Genomic DNA, 22329 nt, shown 5'->3' with positions numbered 1-22329 from the left:
AAGAACTAATACCACCACCGTTAATGATACGGTATTTTTGTGGTGCGAAGTGAGTTGGAAAATTATTTCTATGAGTGTATCGAACCTTTTTGTCGCGTTCTCGGAGTACGGTTCATATTTTGTTATATGGCAACAATGATATAAAAACTCTTTATACTCTATGGTTACCTCAGAAAAGTCGAAAAAGTAAACAAAATGGCGGCCGGCGTACCCTGAAGTGACGCTCCTTGCGTTTCTCATTTAATTTTAACACAAAGAACATTTCAATTGAATATTTAATGCCAGTTTAGTGTTTCAAAATGGATTTCGACGAGGTTGTTGTTAAAGAAAGCCCTGGCTTGTGCCGGTGCTGTCTCTCCGAAGGGTGTTACAAAGATCTTGGATCCGAGTATTCATGGATGGGAGACACGGAAATTTACGCAGATATGCTTTTGGAATGCTTCGACATTGGTGTAAGTTCTTTGTATAGCTTATTTAGAACTCCGTTTCCTAGACTTTATTCAGAAAAAGCTGTATTTCTTTGATTTGTGGCCACAAGAAGTGAAAACGCATTGTTGAGTTTGGGGTCGATATCTTCACGGCCATTGGACAATATGCTTTCTTCTCTTTTTGATGCGCTTTCGCAGAGCGTTTACTAGCATTTTTTTTCACTTTATTTATTTATTTTATTTAGGAAAAGCTTTATGTCTATTTTACCATGAAATATGTAAATTGGGTTCGATTCCCGGCTGGGGCAGATATTTGTTTAAACACAGATATTTGTTCTCGGGTCTTGGATGTGCCCGTAAAATGGCAATAGGCCCGCCCCCTATTACATTGGGACTAACATAACACTCTGGCGAAAAGTGGGTGCAGCAATGCACCTCTGCCTACCCCGCAAGGGAGTACATTAGTACAAGCCATGAGTGCGTGTTTTTTTTTTATATGTAAATTCTGTACTTCTGTAAGATGCGTTGAGTATTTCATTATAATAGCAAATAATCAATAATCATAGTTACAATATTTACACACAGTACATAACTGAAATTATGAAGTATTTTTAAAACTCACAACAAAAAAGGCAAATAACATAAGTTTGTCATATGCGTAAGCCACTGTGGTAGTTACAACTTTAAAAAAAGCCAATTAGGTATGTATGTTCATTAAAAAACCACAACACACCATTGAAAGATTAAAAAAAAACTCAACAATTTTCCTCAAATATGCCTTGTCCAGTAGTGAACAACTATTAACTTTTAACTATGAATAAATAACTCCACTAAGCATTTTCACTCAATACTTCTCCCTTTAAACACAGATATCGCAACACATAGAGGGCCCAAACGGTCCGAACCGACTCATCTGCGAGGTCTGCATCACGCGGCTCCGAGACGCCTGCAACTTCAAGAAGCAGGTGGTCGAGTCGGAGAAGAAGTTTGTTGATATGGTCGGCCGTGGGGAGTTTAGAGACAAAGGTGGGTACTTATATGTATTGACTATAATATTGTTTACAAATAAATAGCTTTTCTTTCTTTCTTTCCATAGTTCTCAAGATTCCTATCCTAGTGCTGTATTCCAGCCAATTAATTTCTAAAACTCTACATTGAACCATGAAAAGCCATTGTAGTCGGCCAACCTAGGTCCTATGTATTTCTTTTTGTAGAGTTAGCTTCATAAGTAGTCAAACTTACAAGCCACCTCGTCATCATCATCATTAAAACATTGATGGATTGTTAATTTGACTAAGTACAAAAGTTCTTAAAAGAAGCTGACCATGAAAAGAAAAGAGACTCTTATCCCACAGACAAACTGTATAAATACAGTTTTGTAGGGCAACAACTGTAAGGCTGTTAACAGCATGCGGATTTCATCACGCGGATTGCGCGCCCTTTTCCTGGGCTTCACTTACATATTCCACACATCAAAATGAATACTTGTATGAACGCGTGGGGGGCAATCCCGCGAGCGTGATGAAATCCGCATGTTGTTAAAAACAGCCTTATTGTAAAAAATATTAATATGTGTGTACTTTTATAAATAAACAACCCTAACCTACCTAACTCTTTTCACTTTCACTTTATCTAACTCTGGCACATTCTGCATCAACAGTGGTGTTCGAGGGCATGAAGACGGAGCCGCCGCCGCAGGCCGAGGCGCTGGACGTGGAGTACCTCGACGACATCGACTTTGGAGAAGGTAAGTCATATTAAAAATAACAGTTATTTATTTATACTTTATTGTAAACTCAGGTAAAAAATATTAAGTTTGAAATAGTAAGTACCTATGGCCCATTCCACGAAAGACATCTGATACAACCAAAAACTACTCTTATTCAAATGTAATAAGGGTTCTGTCGGATGTATTTCCCCGTGGAAAGGGGATCTTTCATTATCATCATCATCACAAGCCATCACGTCCCCAGTGCTGGGGCAGGGGTCTCCTTCCATTGAAGCTAGGGTTTTGGGCTTTAGTCCACCAGACTGGTCTAGTGCGGGTTGGTGGACGTCAACACGAACAATGTTGTGCTGAGAGAGTTGTCAGGTAAGTGGGCAACACGACTGTCAGATGTTTTCAAGCTGTCTGAAAGCCTCTGACTAGGCTTAACGTGTAACATCCGAAGCACAGAAGCACACAAAAAACGACCACTCCAAATCGGTCACCCACCCAATAAGTGACCTTGCCATGTGTTGCTTAACTTCAATGATCAGTTACGATCACTGAAGCTAGCTCGATTGATGCTTCACTGTATGTACTATTAGAATTTCGTGCAAGCGAGCCACCCGCTTTTTGTATTTTGCATTTGTACTTACGTGATAGATGGCGATCCCTATCGCCGTTTTTCAGTTATAAAGCAATATTGTATAGCATTATATTCATTTCTTCACCAAACATTTTCAGAAGCGGACCCTGAAGACCTCCTCAAGACTGACACAGACGCGGAAGGCACAGAAGACATCACAGGTATATATTATGTAGTCTATTATACAATATCTATCATTATTTTAGGTATACAAGTATAATTACATGTAAGTTTATATATGAACCCTCAAATTATAGAACGTATTGTAAATTTACAACAAGGTTAAAATTGACTTTGTAACACAAGTGTATCGACTCTTTACGTCAGTCAAAAAGTTGAAATTCGTATATCACAACGTAAATTTTAAACCTTTTGCAAAGTGCCAAAAAAGTCTATGAATTTGGGGGTTAGTTTGTAAGTATATAACAATAAAATTATTAAAATAATGCTATTCCTTTACAATTCATTAGTACACTTGACCCTTCCTTCCTTGGTTGTCTTGAAAAAAACGCTTTAAGCGATAAGACCGCCATTTTTGTACTTATGTGTTAAGGGCTTCACACGCAGCAGCTATAATGTAGTGATGCTATAACGCACGATATATCTTATTACATCTTTCCATACAAATCGTCAGGATACCACACAAGACAATAGCTGTCTTGTAAAATGTAAAAATATACATTATAGCAATTAATATTTTTACATTTTGACGATTTCTATTGAAAGATGTAATGAGATGTATCATGCTATAATGTTCATCTTTACATTATAGCTGCTGTGTGTGAAGCCCGTGTGTATTTAAGTTATTTTAAAGTGTGTGTACAAATAAAGAATATTCTATCCATCACAGTGGCAGCACTCCCAGTCAAGCGCGGCCGCGGTCGCCCGCGCAAGCACCCGGCCGTGAAGCCGGAGAAGAAGTCCAAGCTGGCCAAGTACGAGGAGAAGGCGAGAAGCTCCAAGTCCTCAGCTAAAGGTTGGTGTTGGATTTGCTATTGGGGTGTGGTTACGTGTTGTGGAGGAGTGTTTGGGGTTTTAGAAGCGGGTTTATAGGTTTTTCTTGTAGTATTTTTGCTGGGTATATGATAATTTATGGGTTGAAGGTGTAAAATGTTGGATTTATCAGTCAGCAAGCCCTAAACCCTAGACTAACTTGCCAAGCTAATGTCTGTGGAAAATATTATTTTTTTTTCGATTGATTCGATTTCGAAATGTTCTATTATTACCTGCTGTGTTTTTTGTCACACACACACACATACAAGGTCACTTTGTTGACCGTATGTAAGACAGTGTCTTACGGAATGCATATCAAATTAAAACATAAACCATTTATAGTAAACACAAAATATCATTATTGCTTTATGCAGAAGATTTTTATTCTTACAAGCTTACTTCTCCATAACATGTAACCATACCAAATTCGTTTTGGTAATTTCCTCGTGACAAGACTCTTTTATTTCATTTTAATATGGCGATGCCGATGCAAATATATAATTCTTTTTCACCCTTTTTGTAATCAAATTGATGCCAATAAATCTTCAAATGTTAAGTTTTAGAAATATTTCTTATTTATTAACTACTTTATCTTGTAACTATGAACCCCACTATTTTAATCAAAACTTTGGTTTACAAGGAAATTCTCAAAATATTATTGTTGTCTTATAGCATAAGGTCCCTTTACTTTTGGGGCAGCGTCACTTAAAATACATACAGTATTTTTCGAACACAGAACCTTCCTTCTTTACACAGTTGGGCTAGACCTTGTTACAATAATTTATACAAATATTAGTACGCTGTTGTGTACACATAAATGGTACACTTAATTATTGATATCGGTACAATAAAAATCAATACTTCATGTTGTACAGTTAGCTGCATAAGTAGCTATACACTTTTGAACCTTGTCAATCTAACAAACCGCCTACCCATACATTAAAGCATTGACGGTTCCTCAGTTTGACAAGGTACAGAAATGTATAATAACTTATGCAGCTGACCGTACATATTATAAATGACTTATCGCCTAAACGCGAAACAGTCACAAGTAATAAAAACCTTCATATATTGTAAGACATTTTCATATTTATTTATTTTTTAATTTTCAACTACGTTTTACTCTTGTGATTATAATTAAACATGGATCTCACTTGAAATGTTTCTCAATTTATTTACCTCAAACCGTAGGTTAATTCGTCGTGTAAAGTATAAAGGGCGTAAGTAATAAATATAGAAAAGACTAGGATATTAGGTGTACGTTTTCAGGTAACTTAACAGTAGGTTATTTTATGACGCTGTCCCAACCCTATAGAAATCTGAGTTACCTACATTCATTTAATATTTTGGTACTACTTAAACTCTGCCGGGTAAACTCATTTATATTTCACATTTAAAATATTACCAAGCGTTGCTACGTAACTTAGATTTCACTAACAAGATTGATTAACACTGTTTGATACCATAAGCAAAAGTTAAAATTAACTTTTCTTATTTAAAATGCAATTCATCATTTGTATCTTAAAAACACTAAAATGTTTTCATTTAACTTTGTCCTTCACAATTTATATTATTCGGTTATATTTAAACAAAATTTATCAATAAGTCTTCAGACAGGCATAAAATTTCTACTTCTTATTAACATTATTCTAGAACGTTTTGATGTCGTTATCTTTATGTTTGTTATTATTATTCTGGTGTATACGAATTCTGCGGAAAATATACTATTTAGGATATGATGTGCGTACAAGTTTTCTATACACAAACTAAACTATCTTCTACTCTTCAATTTTATTAATTTTAACAAAATAAACTGCTTCTATCAATTATATTGGAAAATTATGAATCAGCGAAAAATTGTGACGTTTACAAAAGAAATGCGATAAAAGCTTAAAGGCAATGAGATTTCAATGGAAAATTTCGTTTTCTAGATGCCAAAGAAGAAGAAAAATCGCCAAAACCGACCAAAACCATGTCGTCAACGAAACGAAATCGGCTGATGAAAGAAAACGCTATAATGATACTAGAGTCGGCAAATTTGGTGCCGTTCAAATGGCAAAGACAAAATTACCTATGCTTCTTCTGTCATAAAACATTCAAAGACATGGACAGTTTAAAAGAACACACGACGCAAAACCACAGAAATTCCAGCATAAAAAACGCAGTTTTGTATTTGCGACGCGACGAAATGGTCAAAATAGACATTTCGACTGCGACTTGTAAGATTTGCGACTGCAAAATCGAAGACCTAAACTCCTTGATAAGTCATTTGAAGTCTGAACACGAGAAAATGTTTGCCGAAGAATTCGGTTACGGAGTCATTCCATACAAGTTTAATGGCGACACGTATAAGTGCGCTATGTGCGATAAAGAACTTCAGTATTTCACGAAACTGAACCAACATATGAACTCGCATTTCGGTAGCTACATCTGTGATGTTTGCGGCAAATCGCTGCTAAGCCGAGATAGGTTGCGTTGTCACACTCTAACACACACATCCGGCTTTAAGTGTAAAGAGTGCGGCATGTGTTTTACCTCGCTCGTCCGAAGAAAACAGCATGAGATTACTGAGCACAAAAGGGACAAATCACTCAAATGCATCTATTGTACAGAGTCTTTCAAGAACTACAGCCAAAGGCTGACGCATCACAAAATCGCACACGGTTTACAAGTGCCAGAGTACAAGTGCAATGTTTGCTGCAAAGTATTTCAGTTGAAGAGCAAAATGCAAGTGCATGTCAAAGAAGTACACGATAGGGAGAAGAATTTCCCCTGTTCCATGTGTGACATGAAGTTTTTCTCGAAGTCTCATGTGCAGAAACATATGGTTAAGCATTCTGGCGAGAGGACGCATAGGTGTGAAGTGTGCAATAAGTCGTTTCTCAGGAAACAAACGCTTACGTTTCACATGAGGATTCATAATAATGACAAGAGGTATTCGTGTCAGCTTTGTGATCAGACTTTTGTTCAGAATAATAGTTTGAAAGTTCATATGGGGGTGCACCATCCTTGTCAGAAAACTTGATACAGTTTTTGTGCTATTGCACTGTAGGTTTTGCTGATTATTATGTATTTCATTTATTATTTTTGTTTGTATACAGCCTTATTGTGACAGTATTTTATTTTTTACCTTTTGATACGTCTAGATATTATGGTAATTTATAGTTATATTTTTTTAAAGATTTATAATCTACACAAGTACATAATATAACTAAAAAGGAAAAAGCCTAGGTCAATTTAGGTTTATCTTATAGAAAAGTTTTTAATGAGTACTACAGACTGATAAGCATTTTTATAATTTAATCGTATATTTAAGTATTACGGACGCTAAAATATAACTTTTAAGTATATCCAAATTATTTTCATTTATTTCGCGTTTCCACAAACCCAAAGAGATGACTTTAAATGTACCCTACAGTTAGTCTAGTACTAGTGTTCCATGTTTCTGTATTAAATAAGGGTACATTTACAGTGGAGAAATCTCTTTTCAGATGTAAAACCGAGGAATAGCAAGGCGTCGTCCATACGAAGACGAACGAACCTGCAAATCATTTTCAACCACACCTCAATAATACCGTTTAAATGGAGGGGCAAATATAGATGCTTCTACTGCAGTGTAAACATTACACAGTACAGTGAATTAAGAAAACACACGAAATCCCACGGCGAATGTTCGCTTGAAGACCATTCGATTAAAATTATTAAAGGCGGGCACAATATGGAAGTCAAAATCGATATATCCGACATGACTTGCGAAATTTGTACAGAGAATTTCGAGAAATTCGAAGATATAGTTAAACATTTAACCGCAAAGCATAATCTGCTTTACGACAACAGCATAGAGACGGTTTTGGAACCGTACCGACTGGTTGATACGACCTGCCACCTGTGTCTTGAAAAATTTACCTATTTCGGCTATTTGGTGTCGCATATGAACACGAATCACCCGAAAAACTGCCACGAGTGTGAAACGTGCAAGCACAAGTTTAACAAGCGAAGGGATTTATTCTCCCACATAAAAAACTACCATCGCGAGGGCGGCTACAAGTGTGAATACTGCCCACATAAGTTTAACACGCTCAACATACTTCGGAAGCACCAAACGAATGTGCATCTGACTCGGTGTACGAAATGCTTTTTAAAACTACCATCAGCGGCGCTCAAACAGAAACATATGGAGCAGGAGCATCCAGAAGACGACAGCCTGCAATGTCAAAATTGCAACAAAGAATTCCACACAAAACTAGGCCTCAAAATGCATACGCGAAAATGCAACGCTGAAGAGCAGATTCTAGAAGCTGTGAAAAATGAAAACGAACCTTACGACTCAACTGACAATGTCGAAGATGGAACGGTTAAACGGCAAAGCGTCAAGCAAATCAAAGAGAATATAGTCGCAGTCCTAAACATGTCGACAGCAATACCTTTTAGTTTCTACAAGAATAAATTCAATTGTTTCTATTGCTCGGAAGATTTCCCCGATTCGGATTCCATGCGTGATCACACGATCAAAGCCCACCCCGTGTGCGATGTCAAATCTAAATGCATCAAAAAGTGTAGGGAGTCCAATGTGACCGTCAAAATTGATATATCCTCTCTAGCCTGCAAAGTTTGCTTCGAACCCATGAATACGTTAGACATCTTAACCGATCATTTGATTTCCAAACACAATGCTAATTATGACAAATCAATAACAACTTGCCTACAGCCGTACCGACTCATCAAAGATCACATGGCGTGCCCTCACTGCCCCGAAGTTTTCAGATTCTTTGGCACCTTGCTAAAGCACATAAACTCCCATCACACAAACAATAATATAATATGCGTGTATTGTGGCCAAACGTTTCGTAAAGAGCAGAATCTACGCGTCCACATTTGGCGACACCATAAGGAGGGTCAGTTTAAATGTACGATTTGTGACTGCGAATGTGCGATGCCTTCTAGACTTTACATGCATATGGCGAAAGTCCACGGGGTCAAAGCGGCTAAATGCTCAAAGTGTGGCGAACAATTCGCGACCCAATACCTGAGGCAAAAGCATCTCATAGACGCTCACAACACCGGCCACAAATGCTCATATTGTGGCAAACTTTTCGTCAGAAACTCCTTCATGAAAGATCATATCAGACGGACGCATTTGAAAGAGAAAAACGTGGACTGTTCCGTTTGCGGGATGAAGTTCTTTAATAACATTCTGTTGCGTCGCCACATGATCAAGCATAGTGGGGAGAAGAATTTCCACTGTGATATTTGTGGGGAAAGGTTCTTTTGGAGAAAGGGTCTGGTGCGGCATATGGGAAGGCATAACAAGCCAAATGTTGCACCTATGTAAATTAAATCCTAAAGCTGGATAGTTTAAGTAGGATTTTGACCGAAAATGCGTTGTTAGTATTGTAAATGTAGATACTGCGAAATTATTGCTTAACCATGTAGATCTGAATTAGCGGTCGCTTTAACCTAGTCATCCAACAAACACTATGTCATCTATGTAACAAAAAAACAGAAACCCAATAAACCCTGTACAAAATGTGTCCGAAGCGACGAAAATGGAGAGAATTACAGAACGAAATCATTTCTTTTCAGACGACATGGGTCGAGTAGAGTCGGCCTCCACGCGTAGGCGGCGGAACTTGCTCCATATATTCAACAATACATCGCTTATCCCCTTCAAGTGGCGGGGAAAGTTCATATGCTATTTTTGCGAGGAGAGGTTCAAAGACAGTAAACTGTTGCGCAAACATTCCAAGTCGCATCCGCCGGTCAAACTCAAAGACAAGGCGCTGCACTCACAGCGAAAGTGCAATATCGAAGTGAAGCTAGACGTTTCCGAGATCACTTGCGAGATTTGTAACGAGAGTTTTAACACCCTCGATGAGATTGTCCAGCATTTGACATTCAAACACAATCTCGAGTACGACAAGTCGGTCGAATCGCCGATAGAGCCGTATCGGTTAATCGACTTAAAATGTCTAGTCTGCGGATTCGCCGGTAGGAACTTTATCAATCTAGTGACGCACATGAATAACAGTCACCCGCATAATAGCCACCCGTGCGAGCATTGCGGTCAGATGTTCAACAAACTTCGTGATCTGGACACGCACAAACGAAACTTCCATAAAGAAGGGGGCTATCCGTGCGAGATTTGCAATAAAAACTTTCCAACTAACCAGAGGTTGCGGGTCCATACGAATAAAGCTCATTTGTCGTCCTGTGAAATTTGCTGCAAACAATTTTCGACTATAGAGATTAAAAACAGACATTTTATTTCCGCCCACGCGGATATATTCAAAGGAATAAAGTCTGAGTATCCTAGGTATGACATGATAGACGAAGGAGACCTTCTAGAAATGAACCATCAGGACCTCAATCAGAGGAAAGAGAAAGGGGCTAGGAATCGCGCTAACATATCCGTTATACTCAACATGTCCACGGCTATACCGTTTAAGTACTTCAAAAATCAGTACCTCTGTTTTTATTGTTCGAAGTATTTCACCGATTGCGAGCTGATGAAAGAGCACATTGTTAGTTCACACGTAGCGTATAACACAAAACAGAAAGTTACGAAAGCACTGAAAGGTTCAGATGTGTGTATTAAGATCGACATTTCGAATTTAACATGTAAAGTCTGCTTTGAGAGTTTCGACGGATTAGAGTCCCTGATAGATCATTTGATTGTGAAACATAACGCTCCGTACGATAAAAATGTCACAGGGATCATGCAGCCATTCAAACTGAAACGGGATAACATGGCATGCCCAGTCTGTAACGCTGACAACTTTAGCTATTTCGGCACGCTACTTAGACATATGAACAAAAACCACGCTAGTCATAACTTCATTTGTGATAATTGCGGAGAAGCTTTCGGCAGCACTCTGCTTCTCAAAGCCCACATGAATAGGTTGCATAGCGATAAGGAATACAAGTGTGAAATATGCGGTATTGTATTCAATCAGAGCTTGAAACTTGAGACGCATAAGGCGAAAACGCACGGGGTCAAAAGTGTTGTTTGTCCAAAATGTCCCGAAGCGTTCTTGTCAGATTACGCTAAGCGAAAGCATTTAATGAGAGTCCATAATGTCGGCCACAAATGTACTTATTGCGATAGGATGTTCACGAAAAATTCCTTCATGCGGAGTCATATAAAACGAACGCATTTGAAAGAGAAAAATGTAGTGTGTCCATACTGTAACGTTAAATTCTTCGACAATTATATCCTAAGGCAGCATATAGTCAAGCATATAGGGGATAAGAACTTCCATTGTGACGTGTGTGGCAAAAGCTTTTTCTGGAAAAAGAACTTGCGCGGCCACATGGCGTCCCACAGCAAACATACACAGAATCTAGACGTACAATTCTAAGCTAAACCTAAGTATTTATCTGTATTTAAATTATGAATCAACAATAATTGTGTAATACATAGTCGTGATATAATGAAAGCGTGTTTTTATTTGATGAAACCCTGTAGTGATTTCGAACATTCGAGAGATATAGAGAGCGCATTTCTTTTCAGATGTAACTCAGCCAGATAAGGACTTTCTATACACTTCAGAGAAGAGAAGACATAATCTGGAAATATTGTTCAGGAATACGAGTGTGATACCCTTCAGATGGCGCGAAGGATTCAAGTGCTTTTACTGTGGCCAGCTTGAGCCCGGCTACGGTGAATTTAGGAAGCACACGAAATCGCACGACATTAAACGGCTATCCACTATAAAAGCTAACGTGAAAATAGATGTCTCTAAAATCTGTTGCGAGATTTGCGACCACACTTCTGAAAGCGTAGAAGAATTAGGTGCTCATTTGGTAGAAAGCCATCAGTTGACGTACAGAAGGGATGTGGAGAATTTTCTAGAAATGTATAATTTGGATAACATGAGCTGTCCGAAATGCAATGAAGCGTGTAAGACTTTCAGAAGCCTGCGGCTGCATATTAGCAATACGCATGCTCAAGTCACCTATAATTGTGAAGTTTGCGCCGAAAAGTTCTACCGGAATAGAGACTTGGCATTCCACGTCAAAAATTCACATCGCCAAGGCGGCTACTCTTGTAGACTCTGCTCCCAACAATTCTTAACTAACAGCAAACTTAGTTTCCACACAAAAGATAGACATATAACATCCTGCCATATTTGTTTCGAAAGTTTCCCTACGCCAGAAATAAAAAGAACCCACATAAAAGACGAACATAAAAATCAGAACTGCCCGACTTGTCACAAAACCTTTCTGTCCAAATACGGTATGCAAAAGCATATGCAGAGCTGCGTCAAAACTGAATGTGTCAAAAAAGAACTTACACCTAACGTGTCAATAAAGAAAGAAAACGAACCGGTGCCGAAGACGTCATCGAGAAAGATTAGGGAAAATATAGCGTGCGTCTTAAATATGTCGACGGCGGTACCTTTTAAGTACTACATGAACCGTTTCAGATGTTTTTACTGTCCGAAAGACTTTATAGACTTTGAAATCCTTAGGGAACACACAGTAACAGATCATCCTGTTTGTGATACGGACGAAAGAGGCCTGCGATTGTGCCGAGGCAAAGAAGTCAACGTTAAATTAGATATAACGTCTTTATCTTGCAAGGCGTGTTCAGAAAAGTTTACCGAACTTGACAAATTAATAGACCATCTCATAAACAAACACGATGGCAGTTACGATAAGACAATAAAAAACGTTTTGTTTCCTTACAAGCTTATTAAAGACAACATGGCTTGCCCGGCGTGTCCAGCCGTGTTTAGATACTTCGGAAAGCTGTTGACGCATCTCAACGAAGTCCACACGGACAACAATATAATTTGTATGTACTGTGGCCAAGCTTTCCGAAGCCAACCGAACTACCGCTCTCACATATCCAGATACCACAAGGAAAACTTCAAATGCTTCTGCGGCGACCAATTCGAGAACCTAATGAAGTTGCGGACGCACAAAAACAAAATACACAAACAGAAATCCTTTAAATGCCAACAGTGTAATGAGTGTTTTGACACGATATACCAGAGGCTTCGACATTTGGTGTCTGTCCACAATTCCGGACACAAATGCACTTATTGCGAGAAGATATTCACTCGGAATTCGTTTATGAATGACCACATTCGTCGCAGTCATTTGAAGGAGAAGAATGTTGAGTGTTCTGTGTGCGGCGAGAGGTTCTTTGGGAATACTCATTTGAAGATGCACATGGTTAAACATATTGGTGAAAGGAACTATCATTGTGACGTCTGTGGGAAAGCGTTCCTGTGGAAAAAGAATCTGAGGGGCCACATGGCTTCTCATAATAAACGGGCTATCATGTAAATTATAATTTTTTTTAATAACTTTGGTTAGCTACCTGGCTATATGTTTGAAATTATGCAGTGAACTTTGTACACTATCAAGGTTAAGTTATTTTTAGTAAAAATAGTGGCATACTATATGTAGGTATATATTCGAACTAGTCCGTAGTATGTATTTAAGTATGTAAATAATTCGCGCTTGTATCTAAGAGCTAGTATACAGTTTATATTTGAATAAAAGATGGCAAAATTATGGAAAAAGCACTGTTTAAATGTACCCTTGACACCTACACCGAACTTGATAACCGCAAAGAAGCAGAAGCATAAGTAAACAACACCACCACGCTTGACAATAAAACCAAATAGACTTTAAAACTCTGAAACATTACCCAGGGTACATTTTACAGAAGAGCGTTTGTTTTCAGATGAAGACGGGAAGAGAACGCACAGCAATAACCCATCAAAAAGACGAAGGCGCAATCTGGAAATATTATTCAACAACACGACAGTTATTCCCTTTAAATGGCGAGGAAAATACCTCTGCTACTACTGCGTGCAAGAGGTGGAACTATCCGACCTGAAAAAGCACACGAAATCCCACGGGAACTGCTCGAGCAAGGACTTCGCGATAAAACAAGTGAAGGCGGGCGACAGGGAAATCAAACTGGACGTCTCAGACATATCCTGTGAGATTTGCAACGAGCAGTTCCCCAATTTAGACGAGATTCTCATGCATTTAGTGTTCAAACATCAGCTGGAGTATGACAGAGATGTTGACCTGTTATTCACTGCGTATAAGCTGTCGGATTTGACGTGTCTAGCTTGTGGGGAGAGCTTCAAAATCTTCAAAGACCTCGCTGCCCACGTCAACAAAAATCACCCGCAAAGTACGCTAGTCTGCGACCAGTGCTCAAAGAGTTTTACTAAAAAGAGGGACTTGAAAATACACATGAAAAACTTCCACAAAGACGGCGGGTACCGATGTGATGAATGCGGTGAGGAATTCCACTCCAACTGGAAACTAATAACGCATAATGAGGCAAAGCACTTCCACACTTGCAATGTTTGCATGAAAAAGTTCTCTTCACAACAGAAGAAGACAAAACACATAGAGGTAGAACATTTAAGTGAAGAGGTGTTAACGTGTGGCTTTTGCAACAAGTCGTACACGACTAAGAAGTCGTTTTTGACGCACACAATCAAATGCACGACAAGCAAGGAAGCCGAGGAAGAGCCGACGGCAAAATCGCCGGCAACCGAATACAAAGTGAAGAAAATTAGGAACAATATAGCGTGCATTGTGAATATGTCGACGGCGCTACCGTTCAAATACTTTATGAACCGCTTCAGATGTTTCTACTGTCCGAAGGATTTTGTAGAGTCGGACGATATGAAAGAGCATTGTGTTATGGAGCATCCGGTCTGTGATATCAAACACAGAAGCATGCGTCTTAGGGGTCTTCATAATATTTACATTAAACTGGATATAACCTCTCTAACTTGTAAAGTGTGCTTTGAATCCATGCCAGATTTGGACACGTTAGTCAACCATTTAATCACAGAACACAAGGCTGCATACGACAAAACAGTAGACAATAGAATACAAGCGTTTAGGCTCATGAAAGACAATTATCCGTGCCCGTACTGTCCGCAAAAAGAACCGTTTAGATACTTCGGACAGGTCCTAAAACACATGAACAAAGTTCACTCAAACAATAACCTAATTTGTATGTTTTGTGGTACGTCCTTCCGTACGGATTCGCATCTGCGCTCGCATATATCGCGGCACCACAGACAAGAAGGCCACAAATGTAACGACTGCGACATGGAGTTCCCGACAAAGCTGCGGCTCGTCACACACATGGCCAAAATCCACGGCACGAATCTGGTGAAATGCCCGGAATGTCCAGAGAAATTTCCAAGCACATACGAGCGGCAGAAGCATTTGATTTCCGCACACAATTGCGGGTCCACATGCAAATACTGCGGTAGGATGTTTACTAGAAACTCGTTCATGCATGACCATATTCGCCGGACGCATTTACGGGAGAAAAAAGTCGAGTGCACGATTTGTAACATGAGGTTTTTTGACAATGTCATGCTCAAAATGCATATGGTGAAGCATGTCGGTGATAGAAACTTCCACTGTGATATTTGCGGCAAAAAGTTCTTGTGGAAAAAGAATTTGAGAGGTCACATGGCGTCCCATGACAAGCATAATAACGTGCACAATACTGAAATTCTACATATTTAGATGTTAAAAGGCTCTTAGAGTATAGTTTAATCAAATAGGTATCTAAAAAACTGTTTAGGTTGTGTAAAAAAATAAAAGAAGACAAGAAATTGCCTAAAAAATAATTATCCTGTTAGTGTGCTGGTTTGAACGGTATTATAGTATGGAAACTTTGTCTTTTCCAGATAAAATACTGCAGTCAAGCCAGTACGACAGATACACCTCTGATAGACGGCGGAAAAACTTGCAAATTATATTCAACAACACAACCATAATCCCTTTCAAATGGCGCGGACGTTACCTTTGCTTCTATTGCGGGAGAGATTACACTGACTACCCAGAGTTTAGGAAACATACTCTATCTCATGGCCAATGTAGCATTACTGATTATTCGTTAAAACTAGTTAAAGGCAGCCATATAGAGGTCAAGCTGGATATATCTGAAATATCCTGCGTCATATGTAGTGAACCCTTCGAATCTCTTAGCGAAATTGTTAGCCATTTGAACGGAAAACATAATCTAGATTACGATAGTTCGATAGAGACGTTGATAGAAGAGTACAGACTAGTAGATCACAGGTGTCTGATTTGTCAAGAGCAATTCGCGTTTTTCGGTTATTTAGTCACGCACATGAATACGACTCATCCTAAAAACGCGTACATTTGTGACGATTGCGGCGTCTGCTATAACAAGAAGAGGGATTTAGGTGTACATATTAGAAATCAGCATAAAATCGGCGGGTATCCATGTGACCAGTGTCGTGAAACCTTCACTTCCTTAAGTCTCCTCCGAATACATAAAAACAATCAACATCTAATCAAATGTAAATACTGCAGTCAGACTTTCTCGTCATTGGCTTTATCGAGAAAACATATAAAATTAGAGCACCCAGATGATGGTAGCAAGAAGTGTGTTCATTGTGCAAAAGTCTGCCATTCTAAATTAGGTCTCAAACAGCACTTAGCCAAATGCAAAGTCAAAAAGATCACCCAAGACGTCAACGAGGCTAAAAGCAGTGTGTACCAAGAAAACACGTTTAAAGAGCCGAAAATCAAACGAAACATAAAACAGATTAGGGAAAATATAATGTGCGTATTGAACATGTCAACAGCTGTGCCTTTTAAATTCTTCACTAAATACCGTTGCTTTTACTGCGATAGTACTTTTGTTGAGATGTCAAAGCTCAAAGAACATACAACTACCGAACATACTTTATGCGATTTAAAATGCAAATCTATAAAAACGTGCAAAGGCGAAAGGATCTGCGTCAAAATCGACATAGCATTTCTAGCGTGCAAAGTTTGTGGGAAGTCAATGGATGAACTAGACACTCTTATAGACCACATCATCGCAGAACACAAAGCCAACTATGACAAAACAGTGACCGGTTGCTTGCAGCCTTTCAAAATCCTGAAAGACAACATAGCATGCCCATTGTGTCCCGATCAAGTATTCCGATATTTCAGCAATCTTTTGAAGCACATGAACACAGAACACACAAACAACAATATCATCTGTTCATTTTGCGGCAAATCCTTTAGGACGCTAGCTAATTTACGCGCCCACCTATCCTACAACCATACCAGGGATACCGCTTGTACAGTATGCGGTGTAGGCTTCAAAAACTTCTCCAGCCTAGCGCGTCATAACGCGAAATTTCACGACGCAAAAGATTTCAAATGCCTACAGTGCGGGGAGCTGTTCTCTTCGCAATACATGAGGCAGAAACACCTAATAGACGCTCACAACACTGGCCACAAATGCTCGTACTGTGGTAGAATGTTTACGAGAAACTCCTTCATGGTAGACCATATACGTCGCACGCATTACAAGGAGAAAAACGTTCCGTGCTCTGTGTGCGGCGAAAAGTTTTTCGACAACTATTTGTTAAGAATGCACATGGTTAAGCACGATGGGGAGAGGAAATTTCATTGCGATGTTTGCGGCAAGTCTTTCCTCAGAAGAAGCAATTTGAGTGGTCATATGGATGTGCATAAAAAACATTCGCAAGCTCAGGGTGTTGATAGAGCGGGGTGCGTTGGTCGTACGGAATAGGTTTGGCTAACGTTGGCAATACATATGTCGACTGTATTGATATATGTGAACTAAACGCAGCACATGCCGTATACAGAGTGTTGCAAAAAGGGTATACTACCGAAACCTATAAATAAATTATAATGCTCTATAGTAAAAAGAACAAATTTTGTATGGAAAATAAATAAAAGAAAAATCTCGAATTTTATGATTCTGATTAAATTTTTGGGCTTTGATTTAACATGCTGCACACGTCGGTTTCCCTTTTTGCAACACCCTGTATATAAATATTACGTTTTAAAAATTATTCAACTGTAACGTAAAAAAACCTTATAATTTGTCTTCCGAATTGGATTCTAATAGCTCCATGTTTGTAAAGTATTATGTAAGATAGAAAGGCTTATAAATGGCACTGACAATACCTGTACTAGAGGTCTAGAATTGAGCTAATAACTCTAAAAAAGTATAAATACTTGTAGTGCTTACCGTAATGCATAATATTTGTGAAATTTACCATGGATTACTTCAATATAATAATTATTTACAAAATCATTGAAGATTAGTAAACTGGGATTCAATTCTCAACCACAAGCCTTTTTAGTTAGCTTCCAGTATAGTGCCACAAACTTATCTGTTCCGGTGACAGCTCACGTAAATGTGTAATATTCTTCATTTTATAAGATTTTAAGTTTGCCAGTAGTGGTAATTCGCTCTTGTGGTTTCAATAAACCCATCTAATCTATATCAATATATAATTCATTAGTAAATAATGAGATATAGATCAATTTAGTTCGCTCTCACCGGAACAGATAAGTTTGTCGCACTGTAGCATGATGTATTGCAATTTTCGTGAGAATTTGAGTCCTGTAATAAATTTTAAAAGGGTTTATATAAGATTATATCTCAATTAAGTAGTATTTTTGTAGATTTCGATGTAGTTCATACGAACCGCCTTTTCTTTAAACATAAATAAGATTTAAGTAATAATTGTATACTTATGGCAACTGATACTTAGAAAATAATTTTGCAGATGTCTGTATTTTGTTTTATATTAACTAAAACTATCATTTTTATAATTGAATTATGTTATTTACAATAATAATTTATTAGATAGACTGCGCTGCTATATTTTAAGATTAAGATAAATGACAGTATACTTTTTTATTTAAGTAGTCAGACATAATAATTTTATATTAAGACTTATAGTTTCGTAAAGGTTTATAATAAACCGTTTGTATATTTAAGAAAAATATTATAAGTTTTTAAAATATGAACTTAGAAGCATACCTATTTTAAGGTTCACTTTGTGATAACTATTTTCTTCTGATAAATAAATAATATACTTATCAGATTCATTTTTTTTTCTTGTAATTTCCCTCTTATTATCGTGCTCAAAAGTCGAATAGATTGCTAAAGATGATTTCAAATAAGTGTTATAGGGTATTAAACTGCTCAGATTGATCAGTAGATCATGCAATAAAAAAAATGTCAACTCGACGCCCTTTATGTTACAATGTTACTTATGCCATTTGGGCATGATAACTATACTTTCTGAAACATTAACACGTGTTTTAGGTGATGCTATGGTTTACGTATTATAATAAAAATGATATTAATTAGGAAGGACAAACAAGTGTACGCGTGAATAGGACTAACAACAAAAATGTATTAATAAAAGTTAATTATGAGAGCAAAAATGTTCACAAACCGAAACCTAGAAAATAAAATCGCCATTTCATTCCAGGTGGACACATAACGTTGGAAGACAAATACAAAAAAGCGGAGCTTACCAGACAACTCGCGTTAAAACAACGCAACATCGAATATCTATTACAATACACGACCGTCACCCCGTTCCTATGGAACAAGGGAAAGTTCCAGTGCTTCTATTGCACGGAACACATTAAGGACCCTGTCACACTAAGACAGCACACGGCAGACGAGCATCAGTTCTCTAACCTGGAACTCGTAATCCACGATCGAATGACTAGCAACAGAAACAAAGACGCAGCGGTGAAAATTGACGTCACTGGGCTCTCTTGCAAGCTTTGTCCATACACGATCTCTGATCTAGAAAGTCTGATACATCATTTAATCATATCCCACGATGCAGAGTACGATGTCGGCGTCCCGAACTGTGTTCTCCCGTTCTTTTTAGACAAAGAGAGTCCGACCTGCGCAACGTGTAATACCAAATTCGTATTCTTCGAATATCTGCTTCGGCACGCGAACAAACACCATTTGAACCATAACTATATGTGCGACGTGTGTGGAACCAGCTTCCAAGGTGAGAACCACTTGAGAATGCACAATAGATACTACCATAGAGAAGGTGGGTACAACTGCGAGTATTGCGATGAGAGCCTAGCGACGCTTTCGAAGAAAATGCTTCACGAAAAGAATGTCCATTTGGCGAATCTTTCTAGTTGCCCGCACTGCCCGGAGTCGTTCAAAAGCACGTATTTAAAAAAACAACATTTAGCTAACGTCCACGGAATAGAGGAGTTGAAGGTGAAATGCCCACATTGTCCGAAAGTTTACCCCCAAGAGGGCATAATGTCGAGGCACATGAGACGAGTGCATTTACGCGAAAAGAACGTCGAGTGTCAAGTGTGCGGAGACAAATTCTTCGGGCCCTACGATCTGAAGCTGCACATGGTGAAGCACAATGGAGAAAAGAAATACGTGTGCACAGTTTGCGGAAAAAAGTTCTCGAAAAAGAGCAATCTGAACACGCACACGACGATTCACTCGAAGAATTTCGTGTGTGAAATATGCAACAAAGCTTTCGGGTTTCAAGTGAATTTGAAGACACATATAAAGAGGAACCACCCAGAATACCAGATTATAGAACAGGAGCCTGAACAAGACCAGCAAGTATTGTTGATAGATGATGAGAGTGTTGTGCATTTTGAGGTTATAAATAATCAAACTGACGGGTCTGATGTCATCGATTATGTTTTTAAAGTGTAAAGTAAGGGATGATAAGTGGCGATTGTGAACAAACAAATCTTGATAATAATCACTGTCACTTCTGAAATATGTAAAAAGGTATTTACAAAAAAATATAAAAAAAACATTCATGAAGTATAATTTAAATCAAACTACTATTAATTACAGTTTAATTTTGGCATTGAAATTTGTGTTTTTACAATCGCTACCATTGTTGTTATAGTTATACTCGTAATACACATGTCATCTGTATGAACTAGGAATATGCTATTTATACGGATATCAACACTGTAATCAGGTACTATATTTATATCATAATTTTGTTCATTTATTTCTTTGAATAAATCAACTGTAACCGTTTCTACAAATTTATTTTCACAACCTTACCGACAAAACTTGAACAACATAAAACCTAACTGAGATATAGGTATTGTAAAGTTGGCGAGCCTAATGCTGCAGCGATTTCTATTTATCTAACATAACTAAGATAGTAGAGGTTCTATAACTAAACAGTCACCAATAAGTCATCACAATAATAACAGTCAAAATTTCCAACTGCTATTTTTTCGGATAAAAAACGGACGTATTCTTCCACAGGGGTTGTTAAGATCAAAGAAGAAAAGCCGACCTGCGTGGAAAAACTAGCAAACATTAGAAGAAATATTGCACTATTGTTGCACTATGGGAACGTCACACCTTTCCAATGGATGTCTACAAGATTTAAATGCTTCTATTGCAGCAAGGACATAACCGACTGTGATAATCTTATCTCACATACCAACCAAAAACATTCAAACCTACACCTGGAGGAATTCATAAAGAAAAGAGTAAAATCCAAAGACGTACCTATAAAGTTAGACGTTCAAAATATTGCTTGTAAAGTATGTCTGGAACCTATAGATAGTCTTCAAGGTCTTATAAGCCATATTATACAAACTCACGAAGATAATTACGATGTTGAGGTTGGTGTATGTGCGTTCCCATTCGTATTGACCAAAGACGAGTACGCGTGTACGCAGTGCGAAGATAGATTTGACAATTTCTCGTCACTCGTGTCTCATATGTACAAGATACACGTTTCACACTCGTATGTCTGCCAAATATGTGGCCTCAGCTTCCTGTATAAGGACAGAATGATGCGACACTTCAACAACAGCCACGTGGGATACCGCTGTTCGATATGCAAGAAGATGTTCGAAGGACAAAAAACGCTGGCAAGGCATAAAGAACTCAAGCACGGTCAAGTTAAAGTTCATAATTGCTCGCTTTGCAGCCTACGCTTCTATAACGACTACCAACTTAAAGTCCACATGGGGAAAGCTCATAATGTGGAAAAGTTTGTGATTAAATGTGAAATGTGTCCCAAAGTTTGTAATACGAAAGGGGCTCTGCTAATCCACATGCAGTCAAAGCATTCCGAGGCTACGTACGAGTGTGATATGTGCGATTACAAAGCGAGCATCAAATGGTTGATTAAGCTGCACAAGCGTAAGCATTTGGGTGAGCGCGACTACGAGTGTAGTATCTGCAAGCGTAAATTTGGACGGTCGAGCAACTTGCGCACGCACATGAAAGTGCACACGGGAAACTTTGGTCGTGTGTGTCGGAAGTGCCGACATGGATTTGTGGATGTTGAAGAATTGCGAAGTCACGAACGCGAGGTGCATTATGTTGACTGAAATTTAATGTTTGTTAAGATTCCCTCTTGTTATTCAGTTGTAAGATTACCTCACATTGTAGAAAATTATGAATATGTGATAACTGCCATTTAGGTATGTAATGGAGTAAGTCTTTTCGAATAAAAACCTTAATGTAAATCCAGATCTTTGAATCTCCTTCTCTATTTATTGATGTACAATCCGGTGGACTTAATGCTATAAGTATTTTTACCAGTCAACCTCCAAGAAGTAATTAGTGAGCATAATGTACCTAAGGGTGAAAAAAATAAAAATACTTGCTTACGTTTTCAGTAAAATACCTGTCATAACTAGTTTTATGTTATATGTAAAATTCATGAATAGATTTAAACCTAAACTGCCTAAAATATATAAGTATAAATGCCTAA

General features: G+C 38.2%; 6 protein-coding genes across 8 annotated transcripts; all 6 read left to right on the top strand.

Moving 5' to 3' along the window:
* The first annotated feature begins 170 nt into the window (after window positions 1-170).
* LOC105398729 (zinc finger protein 737) lies at window positions 171-20624 on the top strand. Of its 3 annotated transcripts, none has more exons than XM_048629682.1 (6): window positions 171-452; window positions 1298-1454; window positions 2086-2175; window positions 2878-2940; window positions 3630-3755; window positions 19057-20624. In XM_048629682.1, the coding sequence occupies exons 1-6, from the start codon at window positions 300-302 to the stop codon at window positions 20283-20285; spliced, it is 1818 nt and encodes a 605-aa protein (XP_048485639.1). In that variant the 5' UTR covers window positions 171-299; the 3' UTR covers window positions 20286-20624. The 3 variants fall into 3 exon arrangements, with proteins under 3 accessions (XP_048485639.1, XP_048485637.1, XP_048485636.1); XM_048629680.1 differs by lacking the exon at window positions 19057-20624 and adding an exon at window positions 13470-15361 and having other exon boundaries at window positions 2089-2175; XM_048629679.1 differs by lacking the exon at window positions 19057-20624 and adding an exon at window positions 13470-15361.
* On the top strand, window positions 5396-6841 carry LOC125490453 (zinc finger protein 728-like). The gene has a single exon (XM_048629686.1). The coding sequence runs from the start codon at window positions 5745-5747 to the stop codon at window positions 6795-6797; it is 1053 nt and encodes a 350-aa protein (XP_048485643.1). The 5' UTR covers window positions 5396-5744; the 3' UTR covers window positions 6798-6841.
* Window positions 7140-9116, top strand: LOC125490451 (zinc finger protein 26-like). The gene has a single exon (XM_048629684.1). The coding sequence runs from the start codon at window positions 7491-7493 to the stop codon at window positions 9102-9104; it is 1614 nt and encodes a 537-aa protein (XP_048485641.1). The 5' UTR covers window positions 7140-7490; the 3' UTR covers window positions 9105-9116.
* On the top strand, window positions 9294-11208 carry LOC125490450 (zinc finger protein 728-like). The gene has a single exon (XM_048629683.1). It carries the CDS (start codon window positions 9319-9321, stop codon window positions 11128-11130), a length of 1812 nt encoding a protein of 603 aa, XP_048485640.1. The 5' UTR covers window positions 9294-9318; the 3' UTR covers window positions 11131-11208.
* On the top strand, window positions 11349-13097 carry LOC125490452 (zinc finger protein 62 homolog). Its single transcript, XM_048629685.1, has one exon. It carries the CDS (start codon window positions 11627-11629, stop codon window positions 13064-13066), a length of 1440 nt encoding a protein of 479 aa, XP_048485642.1. The 5' UTR covers window positions 11349-11626; the 3' UTR covers window positions 13067-13097.
* LOC125490464 (zinc finger protein 287-like) lies at window positions 20505-22085 on the top strand. The gene is made up of 2 exons (XM_048629710.1): window positions 20505-20513; window positions 20807-22085. Exons 1-2 carry the CDS (start codon window positions 20505-20507, stop codon window positions 21941-21943), a joined length of 1146 nt encoding a protein of 381 aa, XP_048485667.1. The 3' UTR covers window positions 21944-22085.
* Window positions 22086-22329: the final 244 nt, after the last annotated feature.

The sequence above is a fragment of the Plutella xylostella genome, chromosome 24 (genome assembly GCF_932276165.1).
Source record: "Plutella xylostella chromosome 24, ilPluXylo3.1, whole genome shotgun sequence".
Lineage (NCBI taxonomy): Eukaryota > Metazoa > Arthropoda > Insecta > Lepidoptera > Plutellidae > Plutella > Plutella xylostella.
Note: the sequence above shows the minus strand (reverse complement) of the source record. Positions and strands in the feature narration are given on the sequence as shown.

Bases quoted from the DNA above. Each gene is read 5' to 3' on its own strand.
- LOC105398729 (XM_048629679.1), top strand. From the start codon at position 300: ATGGATTTCGACGAGGTTGTTGTTAAAGAAAGCCCTGGCTTGTGCCGG. The intron at 1,455-2,085 runs GTGGGTACTTAT...ATTCTGCATCAA, and splicing joins TGGGGAGTTTAGAGACAAAG to CAGTGGTGTTCGAGGGCATG. The intron at 2,176-2,877 runs GTAAGTCATATT...AAACATTTTCAG, and splicing joins CGACATCGACTTTGGAGAAG to AAGCGGACCCTGAAGACCTC.
- LOC125490451 (XM_048629684.1), top strand. From the start codon at position 7,491: ATGGAAGTCAAAATCGATATATCCGACATGACTTGCGAAATTTGTACA.
- LOC125490450 (XM_048629683.1), top strand. From the start codon at position 9,319: ATGGAGAGAATTACAGAACGAAATCATTTCTTTTCAGACGACATGGGT.
- LOC125490453 (XM_048629686.1), top strand. From the start codon at position 5,745: ATGTCGTCAACGAAACGAAATCGGCTGATGAAAGAAAACGCTATAATG.
- LOC125490452 (XM_048629685.1), top strand. From the start codon at position 11,627: ATGTATAATTTGGATAACATGAGCTGTCCGAAATGCAATGAAGCGTGT.